At 41.3% G+C, this 26,710-nt stretch overlaps 1 protein-coding gene across 3 annotated transcripts in view; it reads left to right on the forward strand.

The window, feature by feature from the left end:
• The first annotated feature begins 6,524 nt into the window (after positions 1-6,524).
• REV1 (REV1 DNA directed polymerase) overlaps positions 6,525-26,710 on the forward strand; it is a 96,401-nt gene continuing 76,215 nt past the window's right edge. For all 3 annotated transcript variants that reach the window (XM_041756203.1, XM_041756204.1, XM_041756205.1), the window contains exon 1: positions 6,525-6,743. Coding sequence is in view for 1 of the 3 variants with exons in the window: in XM_041756205.1 (XP_041612139.1) it covers positions 6,719-6,743 (25 nt within the window). In the remaining 2 variants the exon portion in view is untranslated. The remainder of the gene's footprint in view (positions 6,744-26,710) is intronic.

Raw genomic sequence — 26,710 nt, forward strand, 5'->3', positions numbered from 1 at the left:
GGCTTGCTGCAGAAAGCCTGTTTCTCCTTCTGCCTGTGTCTCTGCCTCTCTGTGTGTCTCTCAGGGATAAACAAAATCTTAAAAAAAAACAAACAAACAAACAAAAAAAACCTGAAAACATCTGTTGTTTAACTGGTATGTTTAGACCATTCACATTTAAAGTGATTTTTTAAAAAGATTTTATTTATTTATTCATGAGAGACACAGAGAGAGGCAGAGACATAGGCAGAGGGAGAGGGCAGGCTCTATGCAGGAAGCCTGATGTGGGACTTGATCCTGGGACTCCAGGATCATGCCCTGGGTGTGAAGACAGACACTCAACCAGTGAGCCACCCAGGCGTCACTAAAGTGATTCTTACTATACTTGAATTAAAGTCTATGACTGCTGCTCCCATGTTTCTCACTCTTACATTAGTCCAAATAGCTTCTAGCAATTTATCAAAATTTCCATGTAAGTGTTCCTACTTTCTTATGGCATCCAAAAGTTTCTGCTCTGGGGAACCAGATCCTATGCTATATACTCTGGATATGCTTATCTCTAGATTTTTTGGGTGGTGGTTTGTCATGTAATCTCAGTTCTCTAATACATCTTAAAAAAAAAAAAAAAGTTACTGATTCTTATAAGGATGGGAGTGATGACTTCCAAGGTCTCTAGAGATCAAAAGTGAAACTGGAAGTCCAAATTCCTTTTTTATATTCAGGATCATACTTAATATATATCTTAATCTCAAAATTACTGTCTTATTTAATGTGAAACATTGAACCCATTCCCATTAAAATTAGGAACAAAGCCGTTTCCCACTATTTTAGCTATGATATATTGGAGATATTAACCAAAGCAATTAAATAAGAGAAAAATGATTGGAGGAATAAAAATTACAAATAAAGAGTTAAAATGATATCTGTATGCAAATTATATGAAAAACCCAAGAAAATCAATGAAAAAATACCAATTCAAACAATAGGCCTCTTAGTACAGTAGAAGAATATACAATTAACATAAAAATCAATAAATTTCATATAAACAATAACCAGTATAAAAAGATAATAAATAAGGAGACTATTTACTATTGGAACAAAAACACATAAATAAAATACATAAAAATAGAAATGTGCATAAACTTATACAGTCAAATTTTGGGAACCTTCTGAAAGATTCCAATGTGACAATGAATAAATGGAATGATGTCCCAGGTCCTTAGATAAGATGACTCCCCATCAGAAATTATCCCCAAGTTTACATATAAGTTTAATGAGATCCCAATAAAGATATCAAGTTCCCCCTCCCCAGAGAACTATATAAGTTGATCCTAAAATGAAAAAATTAGTAAGCATCAATAGCTAAGAAAGCCCCAAAAGAGAAGAGTAATAGTGGTAGCCTTATTAGATTACAAAACAAAAGTTTAAACAAATAATGGGGTGGGGGCACCTGGGTGGTTCAGTCAGTTAATTGATCAACTCTTGATTTTAGCTCAAGTTATGATCTCTGGGTTGTGGGATTGAGCCCCATATTGGGGCCGTGTGCTCAGTGGGGAGTTTGCTGGAGATTCTTTCCCTCTCCCTCTGCCCCTCCTCCTCCTGGCACTCTAAATGAATACATACATACATACATACATACATAAAATCTTAACAAAAAATAACTACTGGAGTGTGTTAGGGGAATAGGCATCAACTTGAATGGGCTATAACTGGCCAAATCTGGAACAATTTACACATCAAAAAGGATGAGTATAATTAATTGCAAGATTACAATAAATAAATATTTATGAGTCCATTCAAATTTTCAAGAAAAAGGAGGAAAAACAAAAAGAGAAAGAAAAAGCTCATTTATCACCATTGGAGAGAACTATTAGATAATACTTTTTCTATGAATATTAGTAATTAAAGGGAAAGAATTAAGCATTTGCCTTCCCTTTCAAGGAAAAATGATAGTTTATTCCCAGTTGATATGGGCAGTTCTTTTTTTTTTAAAGAAAAATGCCATCTAATCAATGTGGGAGAAAATATGGAATTAGAAAATCACTTCTTTGCAGCCCAATACAACAACCGATTCAGTACAAGATCATCCACGAATATTGAAACCGTTGGGTTAAAATGTTGAAGAGACTATTCACTTGCTAAAAAGTACTCAACAGCATGCACAGCGGAAAAAATGTGCTTTTACAATGGAGAGATCTGGCTGTCAGCACCTAGCCAAGGATTTAACTTATTATCAGCAGTAATGGCACAAACTGTACTTCCTGTTTTGCTTTTTTGTTTTTCTGTTTTTTTTTTTTTTTAAGATTTTATTTATTTATTTGTGAGAGACACAGAGAGAGAGGCAGAGACATAGGCAGAAGGAGAAGCAGGTTCCATGCAGGGAGCCCAATGCAGAATTCTGTCCTGGGACTCCGGGATCACGACCTGAGCCGAAGGCAGATGCTCAGCTGCTGAGCCACTCAGGTGTCCCTGTTTTTTTGTTTTTAAGTAGGCTCCATGGCCGGTGTGGGGCTTGAACTCATGACCCTGAGATCAAGAGTTGCGTGCTTTACCAACTGAGCTAGTCACACGCCTCTATACCTGTTATAATGGACTGTGAAGCAATATGTATGAATGGTTTTTGCCAGTGTGGACTGGGAAATGAAGGTAGCAGCGTCCAATCTGATCCCATAGTTTGAGAAGTGTGAGAATGGCACCTAGGTCCCATTGGGTAGTAATGGTTGTTTAAAAATGAAATTCAAGTATTATTTTTGCTTCATTTTACGTGTATTTTTTTTTAATGTCTACTAAGTTGTTATGTCACAAATGCTTATTAAATTGTTTGGCCTTACTTCCTTTATAAATAAAACTGTTAGGTATTTCTTTTGCCCAAGAATGCTGTGAAAAAAAATTAATGAGCCTCAGTTCCATGATCAATCAATATAATCCCTCCCTTGAATACATCCTCAATTTCTTTGCCTTTTCTCTGTGCATTATACTTGCTTTGCAAAACCCCTACCCTGGTCAAATCCAACCCACTGCTTCCCCTGTGCCTGTACCTGGGCACCTGGACCTAATACAAGACTTCCTGACTGCCTCCAACCCTACGTTCCATGCAAGAGCCAGAGTGACTTTCTGAAGTCACTTTATCAGCTAATACTCTTTATGATTTGAGGTGCCTGGCTGGCTCAGTTGGAAGAGCAAGTGATCTTGGGGGTCTTGAGTTCAAGCCCCATGTTGGGTATAGAGATTATTTAAATAAATTAAAACAAACAAACAAACAAAACTTGTGGCACCTGGGTGGCTCAGTCAGTTAAGTGTCTGCCTTGGGCTCAGGTCATGATCTCAGGGTCCTGGGATGGAGCCCCTGCATTGGGCTCCTTGATCAGTGAGGAGTCTGCTTCTCCCTGTCCCTCTGTCCTTCCCCCCTCTTCCTACTTGTGCTCGCTCTGACTCAAATAAATAAAACCTTTAAAAACCAAAAACCAAAACCAAACAAAAACTTAAAGCCAAACAAACCCTTCAATGATTCATTACCCTTAGGATACAGTCAATACATTCATATACTGTAAGGGGCCCTTTATGCTCTTGCCCCTACTTGCCTCCCTAACCTCCTTTTTTCAATATACCCCCCACCTATATCCCTCTGTACTTTGCAGTTTCTGGAATGTTCCCTGTTCTCTTTCTCTTCTTTGCCTTTGCACATGGTGCCCTCTCCGTGGAGAGTGGCATTCCCATAGCCAACTCTACTAGTATCTCGGTCTTTACTGAGATGTCCCTCCCTCTAGGAAGCCTCCCTGACACCCATTCTGTGTTCCCATAGAACACTTTCCAGTGGCAGTCCTGAACCTGTACTGCTGGTGCCTGTTTAAAGATTTGCCTCCCCTTTCTACCCTGGAAACTTTTCACAAGCAGGAAGTGGATTTTGTTCTTTATTAACCAAAGAGTGAGTGGCATTCAGAATGCTCATCATTGCTAATTGTTGAATCATCCTGAATTTTGTGAACTATGTTATTTAAATATATATATACCTGTCCATGGTCTCTTTTTACTCTGTAAAAACAGATAATGTGTTTAGACGAATTAGGTCTTGGTAAACCAATTCTGGTTCCAAATTCCTTTCTAAGTTTCTGTGGGTTTGTGCTCATTCTTCCTTGTTATTATTTCATCTTTCAGCATAATGTGCTCAATGCCTTACAACCATCAGCATGATGGCTCTTTCCCATGAGTAAATCACAGGAGTTATTATGTGTATATCACCCAAGGGACTTGAGTACAAATCTCTGTTTTAATGGTTTCATGTTCTTATTTTCTGTTTTTGGTATTTGAGAGACTAGATGTGGATGTTTTCAAGGAAAGTTTACTGCCAGATACAGAGGTTAAAGGATAAGAGCCATGTCCTTTCCCAGGGTTATCCTTGCAAGTGTCTGCACTTTCATAGGCCCTTTGAGATGTCAGTAATGATAGAAATCTCAAAAATAAATTTTAATGAGGCTCAAAAAAGAGGAATAAGGTAGAGTGCCCCAAAACATCTCCCAAGTGTGGGAGTCCAGAGTGGCTCTCTCAGTTGCATAACCCAAAGGTCAGGCCAGTTCCCCTCAGACTGGGAAAGATGGTCCTCATGAGAATACATGGCAGTAAATGAAGGATGAATGTAGATGACTGGACAAAATTGAAATAAAAGGCTCTTCAGACATTGTTTAATATGTTATGGGATAGCATGGAACAGAATATTCCAGAATGAGCAAAAATAAAACTGACAAAATTATATGAAGGATTCTAGAGTTTGTATACATTTTTTTAAAATGTAGTTTTCAGCTCTCTTTTTATTCTATTTTTATGTAAGGAGCAATGTGATTTTTTTTCTTTCTTAGCAGAGGCTTTCTACTAGTTAGCACTGAAATGCAGTGACACCATCCTACCATATTTTATAAAGGTGTTGCCAAGGTCAGTTAGCGCAATGTGTTTCTTTCTTGAGAGAGAAAAAAAATTCTCTAATAGGAGAGAGTGGGAAAGGAAATTGCAGTTGAAATACAATAGTACATTTCCTGTAGATTTCTCAAGTTTTTTTCAATTTGAAAATCAAGTTTTGCCATTTTTTGTTAACAATGCTGCCATTTAGGGATACACATTAAAAAATAGTTAAGAGGTTACTACTGGTCTTCTGTGAGATCTCAGCAGATGAAGATTACCCTTAGTTGCAATGGGCAATTGATTGTGAGCCTGCTGAAAATACGCAATTTGTACTAAATTATGACGTCTCAGAAAAACATACCACTTGATTTTGCTGGGTTAGAGACAATACCGAAGTTAAAGTGCATCTATTAAGTCTACAAAATGGCAAAAACAGAAAAGGCTAGGATAAAAGGAACAAGTATTTGAATATTCTCTGAATTACCATTAAATCAGTCTCAGCTCCGCAAAATCAGTTTTCCAAAGAGTACCGTTTCCTAAGTACGTTCAAACTCTTCAAAGTATCTTAGGTAAGGGACTAAGGGAAAGAAAGTGTTGGGGCTTTGCACCGAGGGTCGCTTCATTTTGCTCATTACAACAATAAAGACTATTATAATAGTAACGTGGGATCTCTTGGCAAAGCGACACTGCCAAAAAGGGGGGAATTGGTCCTTATGGAACAATTGTCTTTTGCCGGAAGGCCTTCAATTAAAATCGTATTTAAGCATACACAGTATACGATTTTTTTTTTTTTTTAACGATAGTCGAAAATTGCTTTCGAGTGTTCCCCCCGCGCTGCACGTGGGCTGGGCCACCCGCCGTCGGTCCGCAAACATCCAGGCGCAGTCCCGGGCGGACACTCACAGCGCAGCCAACAGCGCTGGCGTCCCTGCGGGAGCCGGCGACAACCGCCTCAACTCCGTGGCGCAGTGTTCGCTCCCGCTAACCACGTGGGCCGTGGTTCTCGGTCGCTCCCTGACACAGCCGTGTCGGCTCGCGTGCGTCCCCTCCTCCGCTAGATGTCACTGTAAATCGGTCGCTAGCGGAGGGGGCACCGGGTTGCAGGTTGTCTTGAGACACTACGAGGGTTTCAGGCAAAGCATGGTCGGTCCCCGCATGGTCGGTCTCCTCCCGGGCTGGGGAGTGCCTCGCGGGGCGGGGGCGGGGGCGGGGGCGACCCTCGGAAGCGCAGGCAGCGCCCCCTCGGCGGCCCGCGGCGACCCAGGCGCGGCGGCCCGAGCGGGAGGCCAGCAGGCTGCGCCGTTGCAGGGCCGCCCTCCGCGCCGCGCTCCTCTCCGCCTCCGCGAGCGAGACGGTCACGTGCCGCGGAGGCGCTGCCCCCAGCGGGCGGCGGCGGGAGGGCGGGAGGGCGGCGGGGGCGGGGCCGGCCGCCGCGCAGCTCCGAGGCGCGGCGGCCGCCGGGCAGGGCGGCCCGGGGCGCGGCGCGGGGTGAGCGCGAGCCGGGGCGGGGACAGCCGGCCGCCAGCCGCGCGCCTCGGGCCGGCCGGCGCGCACGGGGGTGGGGTGGGGGGGGCGGGGGCAGGGGGCGGAGCCAGGGGCGCGCGGGCGCGGAGGGGGAGGGGCGGGGCGGAGCTGCGGCGCGCGCGCCCGCCCGAGGGAGGGAGGGGCGGGAGCCGCGGCGGAGCGCGCGCAGGGCCGGCCGCCGTGAGCGTGGGGCGAGCGTGGGCCGCGGCGCGGCTGGGTGACTCCTTCCCGCGACCCTCTTCTCGGCCCCCGGCGGGGGCGCGGTGCGGCGGCCGCAGCGGCGCCGGAGCCCGCGAGGCCCAACGGGCGGCCGTGCCCGGGCATGGTGGCCCGGGGCAACGCGGAAGGTGAGCGACCCCCGGGCCGGCGGCGGGGTGGGGGAGGGGTGGGACCGGACACGCGTCGCCCGGAGGCGCCGCAGACCCGCCCGGCGGCGGCCCGAGCGCGGACGGCCCGAGGCGGGGCTGGGGAGGGCGCGCCGGCCCGGGCGCCGCAGGCCGTCCTCCCGCGGCCTGGGCGGCCCGCGGCGTCCCCGAGCGCGGCAGCCGCCGGGTTATGTAACGCGTGACCTCCCCTTCCCCCTCCGCCATGGCGCGGCCGGCCGGGCGCCGCCGACCCCGCCGCCCGCCGCCCGCCCGCGGCCGCGCCGCGCCCGAGAGCTGCCCGGCGGCCCTTCCCCGGTGCTCCCGGGGCCCCGCCGGCGGACGCCACCCCCGGCCCCGCTCGCAGCGCGCCGCAAACTCCTTCCCCTGCGGCGGCGCCTGGGCCGGCCATTGAGCGCCGCGCCATTCATTCGTGCGCGCGTTCGGCCGCGGGTTCGTCGAGCGTCGCCGGGGTCCCCCGCCCGCCGCCCGCCTCCCGCCTCCCGCCGCCCGAGCCTCCCCGCCTCCCCGCCCCCCCCCGGGGGTCCCGACCTCGGTGCTGCACTCTCCGACGGCGGTTTCGATTCACTTAGTTTTCCCTGTTCCCTTAGCGAGCAGGGCAGCCTTCCCCGGCTGCCCGTCCTTACAAGTGCCCTTTCCGCACTTCCCCTCGGCATTACGATGACCGAGCGAGCCCTGCGTGGACCGAAGCGGGCCTTTCCCTGCATGTTGCGCTGCTCTTACCACCCAAACCCGGTCTGTGAGGAAATAGAATACCTGAATATATCACACCTAAGTTGAGCCCCCCCCCCCCGGCCCCTTGTTTAAAATAAAATAATTACAGATGGTGTAAGTTTATGATTTCTGTCGGTTGCACCTTCGCAGGGCATGTACAGAGTGGAGATGGTATCGTTTAGAGGGCACCTCCCGTAAAAGGACCCGTAACTAACTTTTAAGGACTTTTATGTAACGGTTCTTAATTCTGTGTGTCTGGTCTCTCTGGCCTCCCCACTCCAGTCTTGGGGGATTGGCCGTTTCTTCTTTAGGATTGGGCACACCGTAACGCTGGTTCTTGCTGGGAGTACGCAGAGGCCCATCCTGCGGCGGTCCGGTCCACCTGCTCTCCAGATTTCCCATCTCTGCTTCCCCACGAGCCTTGTCTTAGCCGGTGCAGGTGCTGCTAGCAGCGGTTCCCCCCTTAGGTTTCCTATGCTGGACTCTTGGAGGTTCACCTCGCAAGGACCCCAAGTCCCTAGGAGGACCTCCGCTCAGCTCTTATTTATTTGCCACTCAGATTCTACATGTGTCTTGATGATTATCCTTTTGTCGGTGTCCTCTTTTTCTCTCCATCCATTCCAAACTCGTCTTTTGTCATAGAACTTTCATTTTATAGTAAACAATATGGTTAAGATTTTTTTTTCCCTAAAAAGACAGGAATCACTCTTTTAGGATTAATGCTTATGATACCCCAAGTGGAAAATAATTTTTCCAAATTAATGTGTTTGAGTTGGTAGGATCACTCCATGCAAACTCCGTTTTGCAGAAGAAAAAGAAACCCCGTCCTCACGAGCAACATGTTCGTCATTAATAAGTTGGGAATACTTCATATATTTGATAGTTTTTTGACAGTTGCTGTAGTGGAAAGATCACTTTAGAGATAGATGTAGACTTAAATTCTGGTTTATTGGCTGTGTGACCTTGGACAATTTAGGTTATTAATATTTGATTTTTTTTCCTTAGGTGTAGTATGAAGACATTATTTTCTACCTTGAGTAGCTAAGGACTAAACGAGTCTTTAAAAAATGTAAGGCATCTAATGAGTACTTGGTACACAGTGATGCTCGATAAATACATATTCCCTTTGGTATACTTTTTTTTTTTTATTTGAATTCACAATTTAGAATGAGCCAGGATATGCTGGAAACAAAACATGAGAAGAGAGGTGATTAGAAGAGGTGCTAGGTACTTCTTGTCTCCAAGTAAATGAGTGAGCTCTAAGCTAAACAGTGGTAAAGCTCTATCTGCTTCTCAAGAATGTAGGCATGTATGTGGCATGTTATGCATTATAGAATATTGAACAGAACACATAAATGAAGGAAGTCTGGTTGGTTTTTGTTTTTTGTTTAGTTTTTTTAGAGAGAGAGTGAGCAGGGCTGGGTAGGGTAGCAGAGGGAGAGGGAGAGAGAGAATATTAAGCAGGCTCCACTCAGGGTTTGATCTCACTACCCTGAGATCGTGACCTGAGCTGAAATTAAGAGTGGGACACTTAACTGAGCCGCCCAAGTCCCTCCTGAAGAAAATATGTTCTAATCTTTTTCCCCCTATATATAAGCACCAACTGAACCATTAACTTGGATATTAAAAAAGAATCTGATTTTTTCCAAGTCAAGTCAGGAAGAGGGGATGAAGATGACGGGAGGAAGCATATTTTAAAAACTCTCTTTTAGAAACAATTGAGTCCATGGTCTTCTTTTAGTGTCTCATCTGCTTAAAAACCATGAATCCTAGTCTGAGTTCCAGTACTTCTTCCTTAGGCTGTTGTAACAGTGCTTCCCTGATATCCCCGTTTCTCTTGCTTTTCTTCCTGACTGATCCCCACATAAAAGAGTGATCTTTTTATTTATTTGTTTTTTTATTTTTTGATTTTATTTGACAGCACTCACGTGTGCCCTCAAGGATGAGCGCGCTAAGGGGCAGAGAGAAGGAGAGGGACACGCAGACTTCCCGCTGAGCACGAAAAGGAAAAAGGGAGGGCTGGGTCCTAGGACCCTGAAGTCCTAACCTGAGCCCAAAGCAGCTGCTTAACTGACGGAGCCACCCAGGCTCCCCCACAGCTATTTTTTTAGAGACATAAATCATACTGTCATTCTTGTGCTCAAAAGCCTCTGAAAGCTTCCTGTACCCTAAGTATTGAATCAGAACTCTTTGCTGCAGCCTCTCGGGACATTATGTGATTTGGCAGCTACCAATCCTAAGTGGACCTCTTACTGTGTGACTTTTAATCACCCTGCCCCAGCCCCCTGATCCTTTTGCCATTTTTTGAACTAACCAAGCTGTTCCTACATTAGGGGTGTAAAACTTGGCTGTTCTCTTAGTTGAGCTACCTCTTCCTCCTCGTGGTTATCTTGCCTTTATATCTTCTGTTTTCTGGTCAGATGTCATCACCTCAGGCCTTCCCTGATCCCTTTCGTCTGCCACTTTTGATGCTTTCATTTTTATTTTTGTTCATAGCACTTATTGCTAGGTGAAGATACACTGTTTACTTATTTACCAGTTTTCCCCATAGACTTGTTTGCTCCAAGGCCTCTTTCCCACTAGAGGGCGGGGGCCTTGTCTGACTTGTTCTCACCATTGTGTCCCCAAAGCTCAGAATTCTTCCTGGCACACAGTAGGTGCTCAGCAAAGCTTGTTACATGAAAGAATGGTATGCTTAAACTCTGTTATGGAATCAGACAGGCTGGGTCAGCATCCTATCTCCTACTATTTACTCATTCTGTAGTCTTGGGCAAGTTAATATCTTTTGGTGCTTCGGTTTGCTTCTCTGTGAGATGGGGACCATATGTACCTTTTAGGATTGTGGTGAGTAATAATTGAGTTAATATACGTTTGGTGCTTAGAACAGGGTTATTTTGTAGTTTTTAGAAACAGTATTTGAAATTAGCTTGGAATCACTTACGATTTTGTGTTTTTGCAGGAGACAAAGGCATAATCATTGAAATTTGTATTTTGGTGTTATTTTTGGCCACCAAAGTCATTTGTATGGACCTATTTAAAAACATTTGTGGATGCCTAGAATGGATTAAAAAATAAACTGTTGGGATGCCTGGGTGGCTCAGCGGTTGAACGCCTGCCTTTGGCTCAGGGCGTGATCCCAGGATCTGGGATTGAGTCCCACATCGGGCTCCCTGCGAGGAGCCTGCTCCTCCCTCTGGCTGTCTCTGCCTCTCTGTGTGTCTCTCATGAATAAATAAATAAATCTTAAAAAAAAAAAATTAACTGCTGAGGATGGCAACTAGTATTGGTCTTAATGTGGAACTCAGTTTTTTCATTCTCAGATCTGTGGAAGATGCTAGGAGAGATTATTTTAGCAGCTGCCCACCAGAGTAGCTTTTACATATTTCCCTTTGAAGTTCTGCTGGAGATAGGACTGTGGCGATGAAAGGACTTGCTGGAGGCTGAAGATGGAAAACCCTTGAAGATCCGGTTGAAGGATGAGTCCCAGAGTATTTGGGAAAGGGGAAGTGTTTTATCATCTTGTGTGTTCAGTTTGTTATTTTTCTTTATGGGTTTTCCCCCCAAAATTGCATTTGGTTCTTAATTAGAGCTTATAGTGATCCAACTATACTTTATATATATATATATATATATATATATATATATATATATATATATACACACACACACATATATATATACATATATATATATTTAAGATTTATTTTGAGAGAAAGCAAGTGTGTGCGACTGGGGGAGAGGGAGAGAGAATCCCAAGCAGACTGACATGGGCTCAATCTCATGATTCTGAGATCACAACCCTGAGGTTTTGACTGAAGCCAAAACCAAAAAAGGGGCACCTCAACCAATTGTGCCATCCAGGTGCTCTGACATCGCATCTTTTTTTTTCCCCTTTTCTCTTCATCTTTTCATAATGTGATTTAGTTTTTTCCTTAATGTTTTTATAGAAATTGAGAAGAAAGAATTAATGGGACAGACACTAGATGTAACAATTGATACTTTGAGCTAATGCAACTTGAATTCTTAGAAACTAAGTCTCCCTGTAGTAACCGCACTTGCTTGCTTCCAGTTATTTCTACTTAGGCCACATGTCTTTAGTAAAGCGCCTCTTTATAGGAACATGTTTTATTTCTTAGTCTGAACTTTAACCAGTAGGATCCTATCTGTGGGCCCTAAACTTATGGAAAAAATCAAAATGTTGCTTCTCTGTGTAACATTTGTTCGAAAATTTAATAATTGCTAAGTTACTTAACATTGTGTCAGGCCCTTTGCTAAGCCAGTGTCTCATTTAATATCCATAACCACTCTAAGGTAGGCACAGTTACAAAGAAACAGATAACGTTCCTTGGAGCCAGACACACAGGTAAGAAAGGAGCTAGGATATCAATCTATTCCTACCTCATTCTGTAACCCAGGGTCATAACCAGTTTGCTCTGAAGCACTTTTTTTTTTTTTTTTTTTCTGAAGCACATTTAAAACAAAGTTTCTCTTTGGAAACTTGTTAATATGTTTTATCATGTTAGTTTGTGTGTGGTGTTGCTCTAACTACAAGTAGTTTCATTGTTTGTGGCTAAGTTTGTTTTTGAAATTAACCCATACTTAAATACCTATATATTTTATTATAAGTGAAGAATGTTTTGATAGTCAAAATCATTTTCTTTTTCATTACAGAGTTACTGAAACAAGTCAAAGCATCTGTGTCGTGGAAGGTCAGCTTTATAAATAGTTTGAAAAAGTTTTGCATATAATAGATGTGATTTAAGAAAACATGGATATTTTTCAATTTGCTTAAGGCTAAAATATCAGATGGCAAGTAAACACTTAGTAAAAGTTAATGATTATGAAGTAGATCTTTATCATCTTTGTTTTTAATAAGGAGGATATTATTCAGTCAAAATATGTTTTCTCATGTAGTCAGGTAGCTGCCTATGCACACAGGATAGTTTGAGTAATTTTTTTAAGTTTGTTTGTTTTAAGAGAGAGAAAGCTTGCATACACACAAGCAGGGGAAGGGGCAGAGAGGAACTTCAGCAGACGTCTAGCAAAGCGCAGATTCCCCAAGTTGACTCTATCTCAGGCCCCTGAGATCATGATGTGAGCTGAAACCAAGAGTCCTGCGCTTAACTGAGCCACACAGATGCTCCTAGTTAGAGTAACTTCTAAAAAATATTTTATTTCCTTATTTTGAGAGACCAAGAGTGAGTGTCTGTGTTTTAGGGCACTGAGCAGGAGGAGGGGAAGAACCAGAGGAGGAAGCAGACTCCCCGCTGAGGTGGGGGAACGGGCTTGATCCCAAGACCCCAGGATCATGACCTTAGCCCATGGCAAACACTTGACTGAGCCGCCCAGGCACCCCTAGCTTGAGTAACTTTTTAATTTTAATTTTATTTTTAAAGAAATTTTATTTATTTATTCATGAAAGACAGAGAGAGGCAGAGGGAGAAGCAGGCTCCATGCAGGGAGCCCCATGTGGGACTTGATCCAGGGTCTCCAGGATCAGGCCCTGGGCCAAAGGCAGGCGCCAAACCACTGAACCACCCAGAGATCCCCTTGAGTAACTTTTTAAAAGTCCATTCTGGTGTTGTGGCTTTATGGTTGAATTAAAGATTAGGTAGGGTGGGGGAAAGTTGATTGTCATGTGAATGATTATTTGAATCCAGTGTCTTGAGTAACCAAAATGTTTCTTAGTGGCTTCAGTCATTCCTGATTATAACCAAGGCTAAAATGAACTTTTTGAAGATTTAGTCAGAAAATAGCTGAATCTTATATTTTCTAAACTCCATCATTTCTACACTTGAGATTACTAAGAATGAACTTGATATATTTTTATCATTTAGGCATTCGTCTTAATTATTATTTAGATTCCTTTCCCTTTTAAATGTTTTTCATCAGACTTCTGAATTTTATCTTAAAATAAGTTCTATTTGAGCATTTTTCCAAAAAATTGAATCGGACAATCCTGAATTTAAAAAATATTTTAAGTTTTTTCCTTAATATTTATTTTTTAATTTTTAAAAAGATTTTATTTTATTTATTCATGACAGACACGCAGAGAGGCAGAGACACAGGCAGAGGGAGAAGCAGGCTCCCTGTGGGGAGCCCAGTGTGGGACTCGATCCTGGGACCTTGGGATCAAGACCTGAGCTGAAGGCTTAGCTACCCAGGTGTCCCTCTTCCTTAATATTTTTGAGAGCATAACCAAAAAAGTCCTTTACTCTTTGTAATGGTTTATGCCTTAAAAAGTGCTTTCCCTTGGCTTTTTCTCATTCAGTCCATATAGGAGAGAGATGAAACTGTGTATCCTGTTGTACAGCTGCCATGTGTTTCTGGCATTAACTACCCACCGTTAGGGCAGACATTAGATTACCCACTCTAAGCTCAAGGGTTTCCAGGCCACCTGTACTTGTGACCAACTTGCTACAAATTTGGGAGTTCTCACTACTCCTTCAGATTTGATAATTTGCTAGAGTGGCTCGGAACTCAGGAAAGTGCTTGCATGAACTGTACTTGAAATATTTTTATTATAAATGATACAAATCAGGGCAAGCCAAATGAAGAGATCCCTAGAAGGAGGTCCAGAAAGGTCCCAAATATGAAGCTTCCATGTCATCAGGATGTGTTATCCTCCTGCTACATTGAAAAGTGATTATCAACCAGGGAAACTCACCTAAGCCTTGGTGTCCAGAGTTTTTATTGGAGTTTTATTACGTAGGCGTGATTAATTGAATTATTGGCCATGTGGTGAATCAGTCTCCAGCCTTTTCCTCTTCCAGGAGGTCAGGTTGATACCATGTGGCTCAAAGGCTCAGCCCTCCAATCACTTGACTGGTCTTTTTTTTCTTTCATTCTTAAGATTTTTTATTTATTCACTTGAGAGCGAGGGAGAGCGTATCTGAAGCCAACTCTGCGCTGAGCACAGAGCCACACTCCGGGCTTGATCACACAACTGCAATATCATGATCTCATGATATGAGCCAAAACCAAGAGTTTGTTTTTGAGCCATCCAGGTGCCCTTTGCTTGATGGCCTTTCAAGTGTGGCTAGCCCCATCTTGAAACTAAGAGCCCACTAAGAGTTGTATGTTAATTTAAAAAGATATCTTAGGGGCCCACCAAGGATAAGAAAGACACTTCTATCAGTTGTGAAATTCCAAAGATTTAGAGTCACCATCCCAGGAATCAGGGACAAAGGCCAGCCAAATTTTATATTGTACAATAATAGCTGAAGAAGTGTGAACAGACATTTGCCCAATTTGTGACAGTTGAAACTAGAACATATTTCTGTAGTAGTAGCCCAGTGATCTCCATTACTGAAAATTATAAAAGGTTGCATTTGAATATATTTATGTAGGTAGAAAGATTGCTTTCTCGTGAAAATTGTAACATTTTCTTTTATTGCTAAAATTGTGTTTAAAACCTGGGTCCATGTTCATTTGAGTCATATACTTACATAAATTGTGTTGTAGGTGAGTTTATAAACTACATACTTTTTAGTGTTTCAAAAGCTCAGTAATGTTGGCTGTGAAAGTTTCGTTTTTGGCATTTTTGAATTTGTAATTTTAGACTTAAGTTAGTAGTGTTAAGTGAGAATAAATCTAAATATGAGGTGAGATTTTGTTAGTGAGGTAGAGGTGTTGATAATTTATTGATTGGTTGTTAGTGTTGTAAAGTGTTTTTAGTAACTTAATTGCCATTTTGAATTTGAGCTCTTAAGTTAGTAGCTGTTGAGGTTTACAGTATTGAAGGTTGATAATGTTTTTTTGCGTATTGTTTATGCCCAATAGGAAATCTTATTTCTGATTGTTATGTTTAAAGGTTGTATTACATTCTGTTGGAACTCACTGAATGCTTCTCAGAAATAATCTATTAGCTAAACAAACTGTTTCATTGAGTAAGACCCCTAATGTTTTTTGAGGAATGCAGTATCCTATTGGAATGTCATATCATCTTAAAAATTAGTTCTTTTGTTGGTGTTTTGAATACGTGATAGGGAGTTCTTGGCAAAAAACAAAGGGAAAAGAGGCTAGAAAGTTAAAACAAAGGCAATTTCTTAAACATCCTACTTCCTTTATTTTCAGTTGCAGGTACATTTAGTATAAGGACTTGCAAGAAAAGAGATTTGTAGCAGTTGGAACTGATAGCGTATCTACGAAATAGTGAGTTTGACCATATTTTTGAATTTCAGTTATTCAGAGGAATTTGTTTTTAGTTGTATGTCATTATACAAACTTCTGAGTTTGGAGTTCTAATTTATTTATTTAGGGATAGAAGACATAGGATGAGGACCTCTGCTAAGACGGGTTTATAGACAAGTTTGTAGATTAGGCTCAGGAGACAGAACTTCTGGTCCATGTGCAAGCCACCCCCACCCTCAGCATTTACATACACAAATTTATTCTTCCTTTCCTAACTTTTACAAAGGTTCAAACTCCTTAGTATGACATTCAGAGCCTTGTGTTTTATTTCCTCAGCTACCTTACAAGTTATCACTACCTCTGTCCATGTGTCAATCCAGAATTTGCCTTGAATTTCTTTTTTCTTTCTTGCTTTTGGTCATGAATATCCTTCTTCCTGAAATCCCGCCTCACCCTCTTGTGCCCATTAAAATCCTACTCCTTGTTCTTGGCGCATATCTGCCTCTTGAGTGAAGTCCTCTTGGATGGCTTCTCCAACATGAAATTTGTTGCTGTTTTCTCTGTGTGTTTGTTTATTCCTTCTTGTCACTGCCTTTGGTGTAGACTTCTGTAGTGTAGTTTTACACAGATCTTTTTGCTCTAATAGATAACGTTGGATTTTGGTTTATACTTACTTCACTCACCTTGAAAATAAATTATAGTAAATGTTCTGTGAATATGGAGTAAACGGTTAGATCAGACCTGGAATTTGGGGAGAGGGAGTGCAAGGCACTGGATGGGAGAGATCTTACCTATAATCTAATCAGCATTTTGATCTGGTGAGTTGCATTTACTCCTGTTATTTTGAAATTCTTTCTCTTTGGTGTACATTATTGCAGCCTTCTTTCTATTTGATGTATACTTGATCTCCTCTGAACTCCTCCTTTACTTGTCTCTGTTTGCAGTTACCACTCTAGATACACTGCAGGCAAAATCAGTGGTTCTCTCATTGTGTGCTCCAGACCTGCCACATCAGCATTTACTTTTCAGAAATGGAGATTCCTGGTTCCACTCCAGACCTACTGAATGAGAAATTTTGGAGTTGGGGCTCAGCAATCTTTGTTAACCGCGCTTCCAGAATATCATGGTGCATGCTCAAGTATGAGAACTACTGAAGATGCAGTCCTCTCCTCTTTGATATTATCTCCTTTATTCTCCAGATATGCTCTGTCCTTGTTACTAAACATCTGTGGCCTTTGGAATCCTTGATTTACTGCAACCTCGAACTTTCCTATGGATAATTATTTGGCTTCCCTGTGAGAATATACCACTTTTTTTTTTTTTTTTAAGATTTTATTTATTTATTCACAAGAGACACAGAAAGAGGGAGAAGCAGGCTCCATGCAAGGAGCCTGACGTGGGACTCAATCCCAGGAATCTGGGATAAAGCCCTGAGCCAAAGGCAGATGCTCAACCAGTGAGCCGCCCTGGCGTCCCTATACCACTTCTTAATGAAGATCACTGGCTTTTTATTCCTTCTTCTAGACTCATTTTTTAATCATGTCTTCTGCAGAAGAACATACCTTTGTTTTCTTTACTTTGTAGCTTGAGCCTGCTTTTGGCCATGCTTCCTTTGAGATGCATGTGGGACATCCTGGTGGAGATTTTTTTTTTTTTAAATGTACTTATTTGACACACAGAGCAAGCACGGGGGGGGGGGGGGGGGGAAGCAGCAGGGAGAGGGAGAAACCGGAGTCCCTGCTGAGCAAGGAGTCAGGTGTGGGGCTTAATCCTAGGACTCTGGCATCATGACATGAGCTGAAGGCAGATGCTTAACTGACTGAGCCACCCAGGTGCCCCTTGTAGAGATGTTTAATAAGCAATTGGGCCTCATGGTTTGGAGTTTTTTCAGAAAGTCAGGAAAATTGAGGGAAGGTGTTTAGAAATTGGTTGATTTTGCTGTACCCTGGAGAATCAGAGAAGGCAGTTCTTTGTACTTTATTAAAATAGTGGTCTTCATTTTTTTTTCCCTTCTATGGAAGTCTGTAATTACACAGAAGAAAATTTTAGTAATTCTTTTAGAATGCCTCTTTCAACTTGTATTCAGATGACTGATTTTATGAAATCAATCCTATTTTTTATTTTTGTTGTTACAACAAAGAAGATGAGAGAAAAATTTTTGTTGTATTGAGTCATTTGGGATAAAAACTTCTTTTAATAAGATCAGCCTCAGGGCAGCCTGGGTGGCTCAGCAGTTTAGTGCCGCTTGCACTCCCAGGTGTGATCCTGGAGACCTGGGATCGAGTCCCATGTCGGGCTCCCTGCATGGAGCCTGCTTCTCCCTCTGCCTGTGTCTCTGCCTCTCTCTCTCTCTCTGTGTATCTCTATGAATAAATAAACAAAATCTTTAAAAAAAAAAAAATAAGATCAGCCTCAGACTGGGACATTACAAATATTTGTTATATGTTTTCATTTGTAATATATCCAAATATTTTTCTTACACATCTCATTTTTCTCTGTAGTTTATTTAAATACTGACATTGTATTAATGTCACTATATTATATTAAAAACTGACATAATATTAAAATGCTGAAATGTACTTCTATTCATTAGAGTACAAGGTAACCTGCTATAACAGAAACTTACAAACACAGTGATGCAAACAATAATGAAATTTTTCTTTTTCGTGTAGTAGTAGGTAGGCAGTCCACAGTGGATGAGGGACTGCATTTTATTATTTTATTTTTATTTTTATTTTTTTTTTGCATTTTATTTTTAAGGTTATTCATGGTCTTGGGTTCCTTCTGTTTGCTTAGCCATCCCCTGTGGTATTGTTCTAATTTTCAGGTTGAAGCCAAGTTACCTCATAGCTACATACCAGAAAGAGAAATAAATCCCTTCCTTTAAGAAGATGGCACAGATTTTTTTTTTTAAACAGTATTATTCTGTTGGTATCTCACTATCCAGAACTTAGTCACATGGTTGCTCCTGATTTTAAAGGAGCTTAGGAAGTGTAGTCTCTAGTTGGTAACTCTGCTTCCCACTGGGGGTAGGGAGGGGGAGAAATGTTTTATTACTAAAAGAAAGAAAAGGAGAATGAATACTGGAGGACAGTTGTCATTCTCCCACTCCAGAGTTTGAGAGTACCAAGACCACTCTCGTATCTGGTATCAAGTGCAAGTTTGGGGATCCTCAAGACCACCCTCACTCAGGTACTCAGGTTCAAGAATTCTTTTTTTTTTTTTTTTAATTTTAAATTATTTATTTATTCATGAGAGAGACAGAGAGGCAGAGACATAGGCAGAGGGAGAAGCAGGCTCCATGCAGGGAGCCCGATGTGGGACTTGATCCCAGGATCCCAGGATCACAACCTGAGTCAAAGGCAGATGCTCAACCACTGAGCCACCCAGGTGCCCAGGTTCAATAATTCATTAGAAGGACTCAGAACTCTTGAAAGCTGTTGTGCTCATGATTATGATTTATTCAGTGAAAGGCATAGATTAAAACCAGCCAAGGGAAAAGGCACATAAGACACAAGTAGAACTTCCACTTGTCCTCTTTCACTGGAGTCTGGGACAGCACTAACTTCTGGCAGCGAGTGACAGTACACACAAAGTATTGCCAACCAGGGAAGCTTACCCAAGCCTTATTGTCCAGAGTTTTTATTGGAGTTTGGTCATGTGGTTATGGTTGGCTGCCTATGTGCCTGACCTTTAGTCTCTAGTCTTTCAGGAGATTGATGATGCATGACCCAAAACTTCCACCATAAATCACATTGTTTGACTGTTTGCAGTGGCTCATAGTCCCTAGGTAAAGAAAGACATTTATGAAGCAGGACATTCCAGGGGCTTAGAGATCACCTTCCAGAAACCAAGGGCAATGGCTAGTTCTCTTTTTGAGTAAGGTTAATTTTTTACTAGATAGCTGCTTCTGCAGATAGGCACATCTTGTTTTCCAGAAGCGTAGACAGCATTGCATAGTATATATGCTTTCATTATAAAAGCTTTTTATTCTTAAGTGAATAGATATATGGAATCATGTACATTTTAAAAACTGAAAGAGCCTGGGTTTTGTCAGGTTCAACTCTATCCACAGAAAGAACTGAATCTGACTGTGTGATTTGCTTAAGTTCAGAGAACCCATTTAACAAAGTTGATGCTGTATTTGGATCTCAACTTCTTAGGAGTATGGACTTCTTAACATTTGGAGTCTAGATGGAACCTTATCTGTAGGACCTATTTTCTTCCTTTGTCCATGCATGTCTGTGAACTACTGTATCTGACCCACACAGATGCTAGATTCAAAGCATCTGTTTTAAATTGTATAAGGCTGGTTCAATTCAAGACGAATATTCTTACTTTTCAGAAGTTTATTATGTTGGTAATATTGTTAGTTTTTCCACTGAAGACTGGGGACTGTTACAAGTTAAGTGCGATTTTGTACCACAAACCAGCAATGCAGCCTTATTGAAAGCCTTTAGTCTTTCTACTCTAGCAGGCAGCCAGGTACAAAATAACTAGTATTTGGCTTACATACTCCACAGATATTTGTGAACATAAATAGTAAATGTAAAGACCTCTTTGAAAATATGTAAGTACTAGAGAAGTTTAAAATACTACTAGTATGTTTAAATTTAAAGAACTTAAATGTTAAAAATTTCATACTTGAAGGAAATATAAACTGTCAGTCAAAAGGTGAATTTTTTTAAAGATTTTATTTATTTAAAAGAGAGTGAGTGAGCAGAAGTGAGCCTACGGTAGAGGGGTGGGCAGAAGGAGAAGCAGACTCAGATCATGAACTGAGCCAAAGGCAGATGTTCAACTGACTGAGCCACCCAGCCGTCCCAAAAGGTGAAATTTTTAAAAGATGGTGGATATATGGTAATTTTCTCTTTCATTTTTTCTCTCCTGTATTTTCTCCATTTTCTGCAGTAAACATGCAGTTCTTTTATAAATAGAGTGAAGCAAACTTTAAAAAAGGACCCCTATCAAGACCAAATACTGGCAATATGACAAAGCGGTGTATCTTTGTATGATAAATCATGAATTGGTGGATAATAGAAAATTTCTCAAGAAAAGATGGAAAGATCAGACTCACTTCTAGAAAGGTTTATGTACCCACGTCTATCAGTTGTTGTTTAGACAGTGCTGTGTATGTTATAGCCACTTTTATTTGGTGGTTTAAAGTTCTCTGATTTCTGTGTGTATTTGGTGTTGATCAAGAAGTTATCTCCTATAGTTTAGGGATTCTTTCATTGCAGCAGAAACAGTTGGTCATAGGAAAATGTCTCAGTATACTGAAGGTGAGGGAACCAGGTTAAAAACTTTACGAGTCCTGTTAGGAAGAATACTTGGTTGAAATCTCTAGAAATTTTATATATTTTTCAAAGGTATTTTAAATACATACAGTATTCTTAGGATGTAAACTGTCAGTTTGGTTTTGAATCTCTAAAAGCAAATACATGGTAAAGTCTAGAGCTGCTTGTTGTGCTTCTTGGTAATAGTTACAAGGGCCTGGGGATCCCTGGGTGGCTCAGCGGTTTAAGTGCCTGCCTTTGGCCCAAGGTGTGATCCTGGAGTCCCAGGATCAAGTCCCACATCAGGCTCCCTGCATGGAGCCTGCTTCTCCCTCTGCCTGTGTCTCTCTGCCTCTCTCTCTCTCTCTCTCTGTCTCTCATGAATAAATAAATACTCTCTCTCTGTCTCTCATGAATAAATAAAAATCTTAAAAAAAAAAAGCTACAAGGGCCTAATGTCCATCACCTAGGTGTCTGATTTTTGTTTTTAATAGATTGATGAGAGTCTTCAAAGTTAAAGCCTGACTAGTGTGTGGGTATGTCTAGAAGAGTCTACTTCTCTGGGTTATGAAATTCAAGAATCTCCGTGCCCTTGTAATTTCAGCAGTGTGGGAACTATATAGATCATGATGGTTTCTATGGTTGAATCAACCTAAAACCTCAGAACAGCTGTATTTTTCTATTTAAATATTATATAAAAAATTGTTTATCTGATTTTAAAGCCTTTACCATGTAAGGACAAATAAGAGCATGTTGGAGCAGTCATTGTCCAATCATGTTAGTGACTATGTGTTAGCACTTCGTTTACTTAGTCACTTCTATGGGCAGTACTTGGTCCTTATAAATTAGTTCTGCAAATGACTTCCCATTGTCTTCTCCAAGAAAAAAAAAAATCCTACATATTGCTATATAGGTTCTTTCCCAGTGTTGTACTCCAAATGAACATTACAGTTACCCTCTTCTCTGTAGCTTGCCGGTCTCTGTGATCCCAGCTGCCTATGGAATGTTTCTAGTGTCAGAAGTCCTTTTTTCCTTTGCTTATTTTTTAAAATTTTATTTTTAAATTTTTAATTGAGGGAAAGTCACATGTAAAAGTTACCATTTTAACCATTAAAAAAATCTTTTTAGGGGTGCCCGGGTGGCTCAGTCATTGGGTGTCTGCCTTTGGCTCGGGTCAAGATCCCAGGGTGCTGCGATCGAGCCCCACATCAGGCTCCCTGCTCAGCGGGGAGCCTGCTTCTCCCATGCCCTCTGCTGTTCTCCTCACTTGTGCTCTCTAGTTTCCTCTGTCAAATAAATCCTAAAAAAAAATTTTTTTTTAAAAATTTTTTTAAAGGTTTATTTGAGGTAGAGCACAAGTAAAGGGGAAGGGGCAGAGGGAGAGGGAGATGCATCTCCCTGCTGAGATGGGATCCATCCCAGGTTCCCCAAGATCATGATCTGAGCCGGAGGCAGACACTTAACCGACTGAGCCACCCAGGCACCCCATTTTTAACCATCTTTAGGTGGACTGTTCAGTGGCATTAGTACATTCACACTGTGTTATATAACTGTCACTGCCATCCATCTCCAGAATGCTTTTCATTCAATAGCTAAAACTCTACCCATTAAACTGTAGCTCTCCATTCCCATTCCCCTCAAAGCCCCTGGCAACTCTTGTTTTACTTTCTGTCTGACTACTTTAGGTACCTCATAAAAATGGAATCATAGCAGTGTTTCTCTTTTTATGACTGGCATAGTGTCTTCAAGGTTCATCCATGTTGCAGTGTTTGTCAGAATTTTGTTCCTTTTTAAGGCTGAATTATATTCCATTGTATGTATATGTCACATTTTCTTTATCCATTTATCCATCAATGAACACTTAAGTTGCTTTTTTTTTTTTTTTGGTTTCAAATTTTTATTTGAATTCTAGTTACTTAACATATAGTGTAATAATATTGGTTACAGGGGTAGAGTTTAGTGATTCATCACTTACATACAACACCCAGTGCTCATCACAAGTGCCCTCCTTAATACTTCTCACCCATTTACCCACCTCCCTCCGTCAACCTTCAGTTTTTTTCTCTATAGTTAAGAGTCTCATGGTTCACGTCTCTCCTTTTTATTTTTTCTTCCCATATGTTCATGTTTTGTTTCTTAAATTCCAGGAGTGAAATCATACGGTATTCGTCTTTGACTTATTCCACTTAGCGTAATATACTCTAGTTCTACCCCACAGTGTTGCAAATGGCAGGATTTCATTCTTTTTGATGGCTGGGTAGTAAGTATTCCTGTGTGTGTGTGTGTGTGTGTGTGTGTGTGTGTGTGTGTGTATGTGTGTATGTGTGTATCTTTATCCATAACTCAGTGGACATTTGGGATCTTTAGTTTGGGTATTGTTGATAATGTTGCTGTAAACATCGGGGTGCATGTGCCCCTTCAAATCTGTATTTTTTTCTCTCTTTTGTTTAAATATCCAGTAGTGCAGTTGCTGGGTCATAGTGTAGTTCTATTTTTAACTTTTTCAGGAACCTACATAATTGTTTTCCAGAGTAGGTGTACCAGCTTGCACTCCCACCAACAGTATAAGTGAGTTCCCTTTTCTCCTCATCCTCACCAACATCTGTTGTTTGCTCTGTTGTTAATTTTAGCTGTTCTGACAGGTGTGAGATGGTATCTCATTGTGGTTTTGATTTGTATTTCCTTGATGGTGAGTGATGTTGAGCATCTTTTCATGTGTCTGTTAGTCTTCTGTATGTCTTCTTTGGAAAAAAGTCTATTCATGTTTTCTGCCCATTTTTTAACTGGATTATTTGTTTTCTGGGTGTTAAGTTTGAAACATTCTTTGTAGATTTTGGATACTAACACTTTATCAGATACCTCATTTGCAAATATCTTCTCACTTCTACCTTTTGCCTATTGTGAATAATACTGCTGTGAACATGGGTGTACAAATATCTCTTTGAGACTGTGCTTTCAGTTGTTTGGGGTATATACTCAGAAGTGTAATTGCTGGATCCTAGGGTAATTCTATTTTTAATTTTTTGAGGAACCACCATATTGTTTTCTGTAACAGCTACATCATTTTACATTCTTACCAACAGTGTACAAGGGTTCCAATTTCTCCACATCCTTGCCAACACTTATTTTCTGCTTTTTTTTTTTTTTTAAGATTGTATTTATTTATTCATGAGAGACACAGAGAGAGAGGCAGAGACATGGGCAGAGGGAGAAGCAGGCCCCATGCAGGGAGCTCGATATGGGACTCGGTCCTGGGACTCTGGGATCATGCCCTAAGCCAAAGGCAGACATTCAACCACTGAGGCACCCAGATGTCCCACCACTCAGCTATCCAGGGGTCTCTTCTGGTTTTTGATAGTATCCATCCTAATAGATAGGAAGTGATCTCACACTGTGGTTCTGATTTGCATTTACCTAATGATTGGTGATGTTGAGCATTTTTTCATGTGTTGCTTGGCCATTTGTATATTTTTAGAGAAATGTCCATTGAAATCATTTGCTCATTTTAAAATCAGTATTTTTTTTTAAGAGAGAGCATGTAAGCGAGGGGTGGGGGTGGGGAGAGAATATCAACCAGGCTCCATGCCCAACTTGGAACCTGATATGGAGCTTGACTTCATGACCCTGAGATCATGACCTGAGCTGAAATCAAGATTTGGATGCTCAACCAACTGAGCTGCCCAGGTGCCCCAGTTTGTTTTTATTGTTAAATTATAGGAGTTCTTTATATATTCAGGATATTAAATTTCTTATCAGATTGATGATTCTAAAATCTTTTCTCTTGTGGGTTGCCTTTTCAGTTGATTGTGTCCTTTTTCTGCACAGTTTTAAATTCTGATATAGTCCAGTTTATCTGTTTTTCTTTTTGTTGACTGTGCTTTTGATGTCATACCTATGCCATAGTTAATGTCATGAAGTTTTTCTCCTGTATTTTCTTTTAGAAGTTTTATTGTTTAGGTTTTTGATTCATTTTGAGGTAACTTTTTGTGTGGTGTATCATAAGGATGCAACTTAATTCTGTTGCATGTGGATATCCAGTTTTCCCATTTCCTTTGGCAAAAAGACTGCTTTTCCCCAGTGAATGGTCATGGGGAAGTCTTCTTAAATACATATGTCTCTGGGGTGTATCATACCATAAACCAGTTATTAATAACTAGGTCCTTAATTGTTAGCAGAGAATTGACAAGCTAAGGTAAAGAAAGAGACCTTGAAGAAGAAAAGAAAGATGTTGAGTATCAATATAGTAGAGAGCCAAAAGTAAACTTACTTTACTTCAGACATGCCTAGTGATGATCTGGGTGGCCACAGGCTACTTTCTTTGTATTTGTGTCATATGTATGAATTAGTATACTACTGTAATATATGCACATTCATTCATCCATTGCATATTCATTTGTATATTCCAATTCATTCTGCAGCTGTTTCTTAACGATTAAATGAAGATAAGATAAATCCATACATGTACACAACTAGACTAATAAAACTGCATAAAAGCCATTCAAAGTATATTTTGTTTTGTTTTATTTTATTTTAAAGAATTTATTTGAGTGAGAGAGAATGATCAGGAAGGAGGGGCAGAGGAAGAGGGAGAAACAGACTCCCCACTGAGCAGGGAAGCCCAATACAGAGCTCAATTCCAGGACCCTGAGATCATGACCTGAGCCATAGGCAGACTTAACCGACTGAACCATCCAGGCACCCTTAGCCTATATATTTTTGAATTACAGATCTGTAACTAACAGATTAACATCAATGAATATGTATTTGGGCAGTTTCTGGATATGTAGTGGGAGTTTTGCTGGTGTATAAACTGTTTAGAACCCTATATTAATAATTCTTCAGGAAATAGATGGAATACCACTTTTGCATGAAAATTATTCCTCCTGGTGATTAACATCATTCTGTGGGTAGGTATTAAAAGCCACCATTAATCATAATAAAGCAGACAGAAGTTTTGTGGGTTTTGTTTTGTTTTTTAGTAGGATTTGAGTAGCTGCTTTTAAGAAGCAGCACATTGGAAGTCCAGAGGGAACTGATAACTGTGTGCTCCAGCAAAAGATGAAATAAAGTTAGGGGAAAAGTATGAATAAGTAATTTTGATATACTTTTTAATAAGCAGATCCTTCATAAGACTCTTCATAGGGTTTTGAATATCCCTGTTAAGAGAATGGAAGAGTCAGGCAGTTTTTAGCATTGCAAGGAATTTAGGGTCCCTGGGCTCATAAATACAGCTGCTGTCCTGTTCGGGCTCAGCTGGTTAGCTGTTATTCTTTGTTGACACTGGGGGCTGGGCATGACTGCACTGACAGCTTCTCATTTTGTTGGTCTTAATAATTTCATTACTTGAGGACTGGTTAATAGGTGAGTCTTTCAAGGGGTGGAACTATTCCATTTTCAGCACCTTTTGTTGTCATATATGGGAACACAGAACACAGCCAAAAGTTTTTAGTTCATTCATTTTGGTTTTGGTCTTTTTCCATTGAGCTTTTTCTTTTTTTTTTTTTAGATTTTATTTATTTATATGAGAGACAGAGAGAGAGAGGGGCAGAGACTTAGGCAGAGGGAGAAGCAGGCTCCATGCAGGGAGCCCGATATGGGACTCAATCCTGGGACTCCGGGATCATGCCCTGAGCCGAAGGCAGATGCTTAACTGCTGAGCCACCCAGGTGTCCCCCATTTGAGCTTTTTCTTATTCAGACCTCTGATCATTTAAAACTTTACAGAGCAGGTTGTTAAAATTGAGGTGGATTTAGAGAGTGGACTCTTACCTGCTTGCTCTTTACCCAAATTCTGTTTCCTCTGTGCTAC

Source organism: Vulpes lagopus, chromosome 5, assembly GCF_018345385.1.
Source record: "Vulpes lagopus strain Blue_001 chromosome 5, ASM1834538v1, whole genome shotgun sequence".
Lineage (NCBI taxonomy): Eukaryota > Metazoa > Chordata > Mammalia > Carnivora > Canidae > Vulpes > Vulpes lagopus.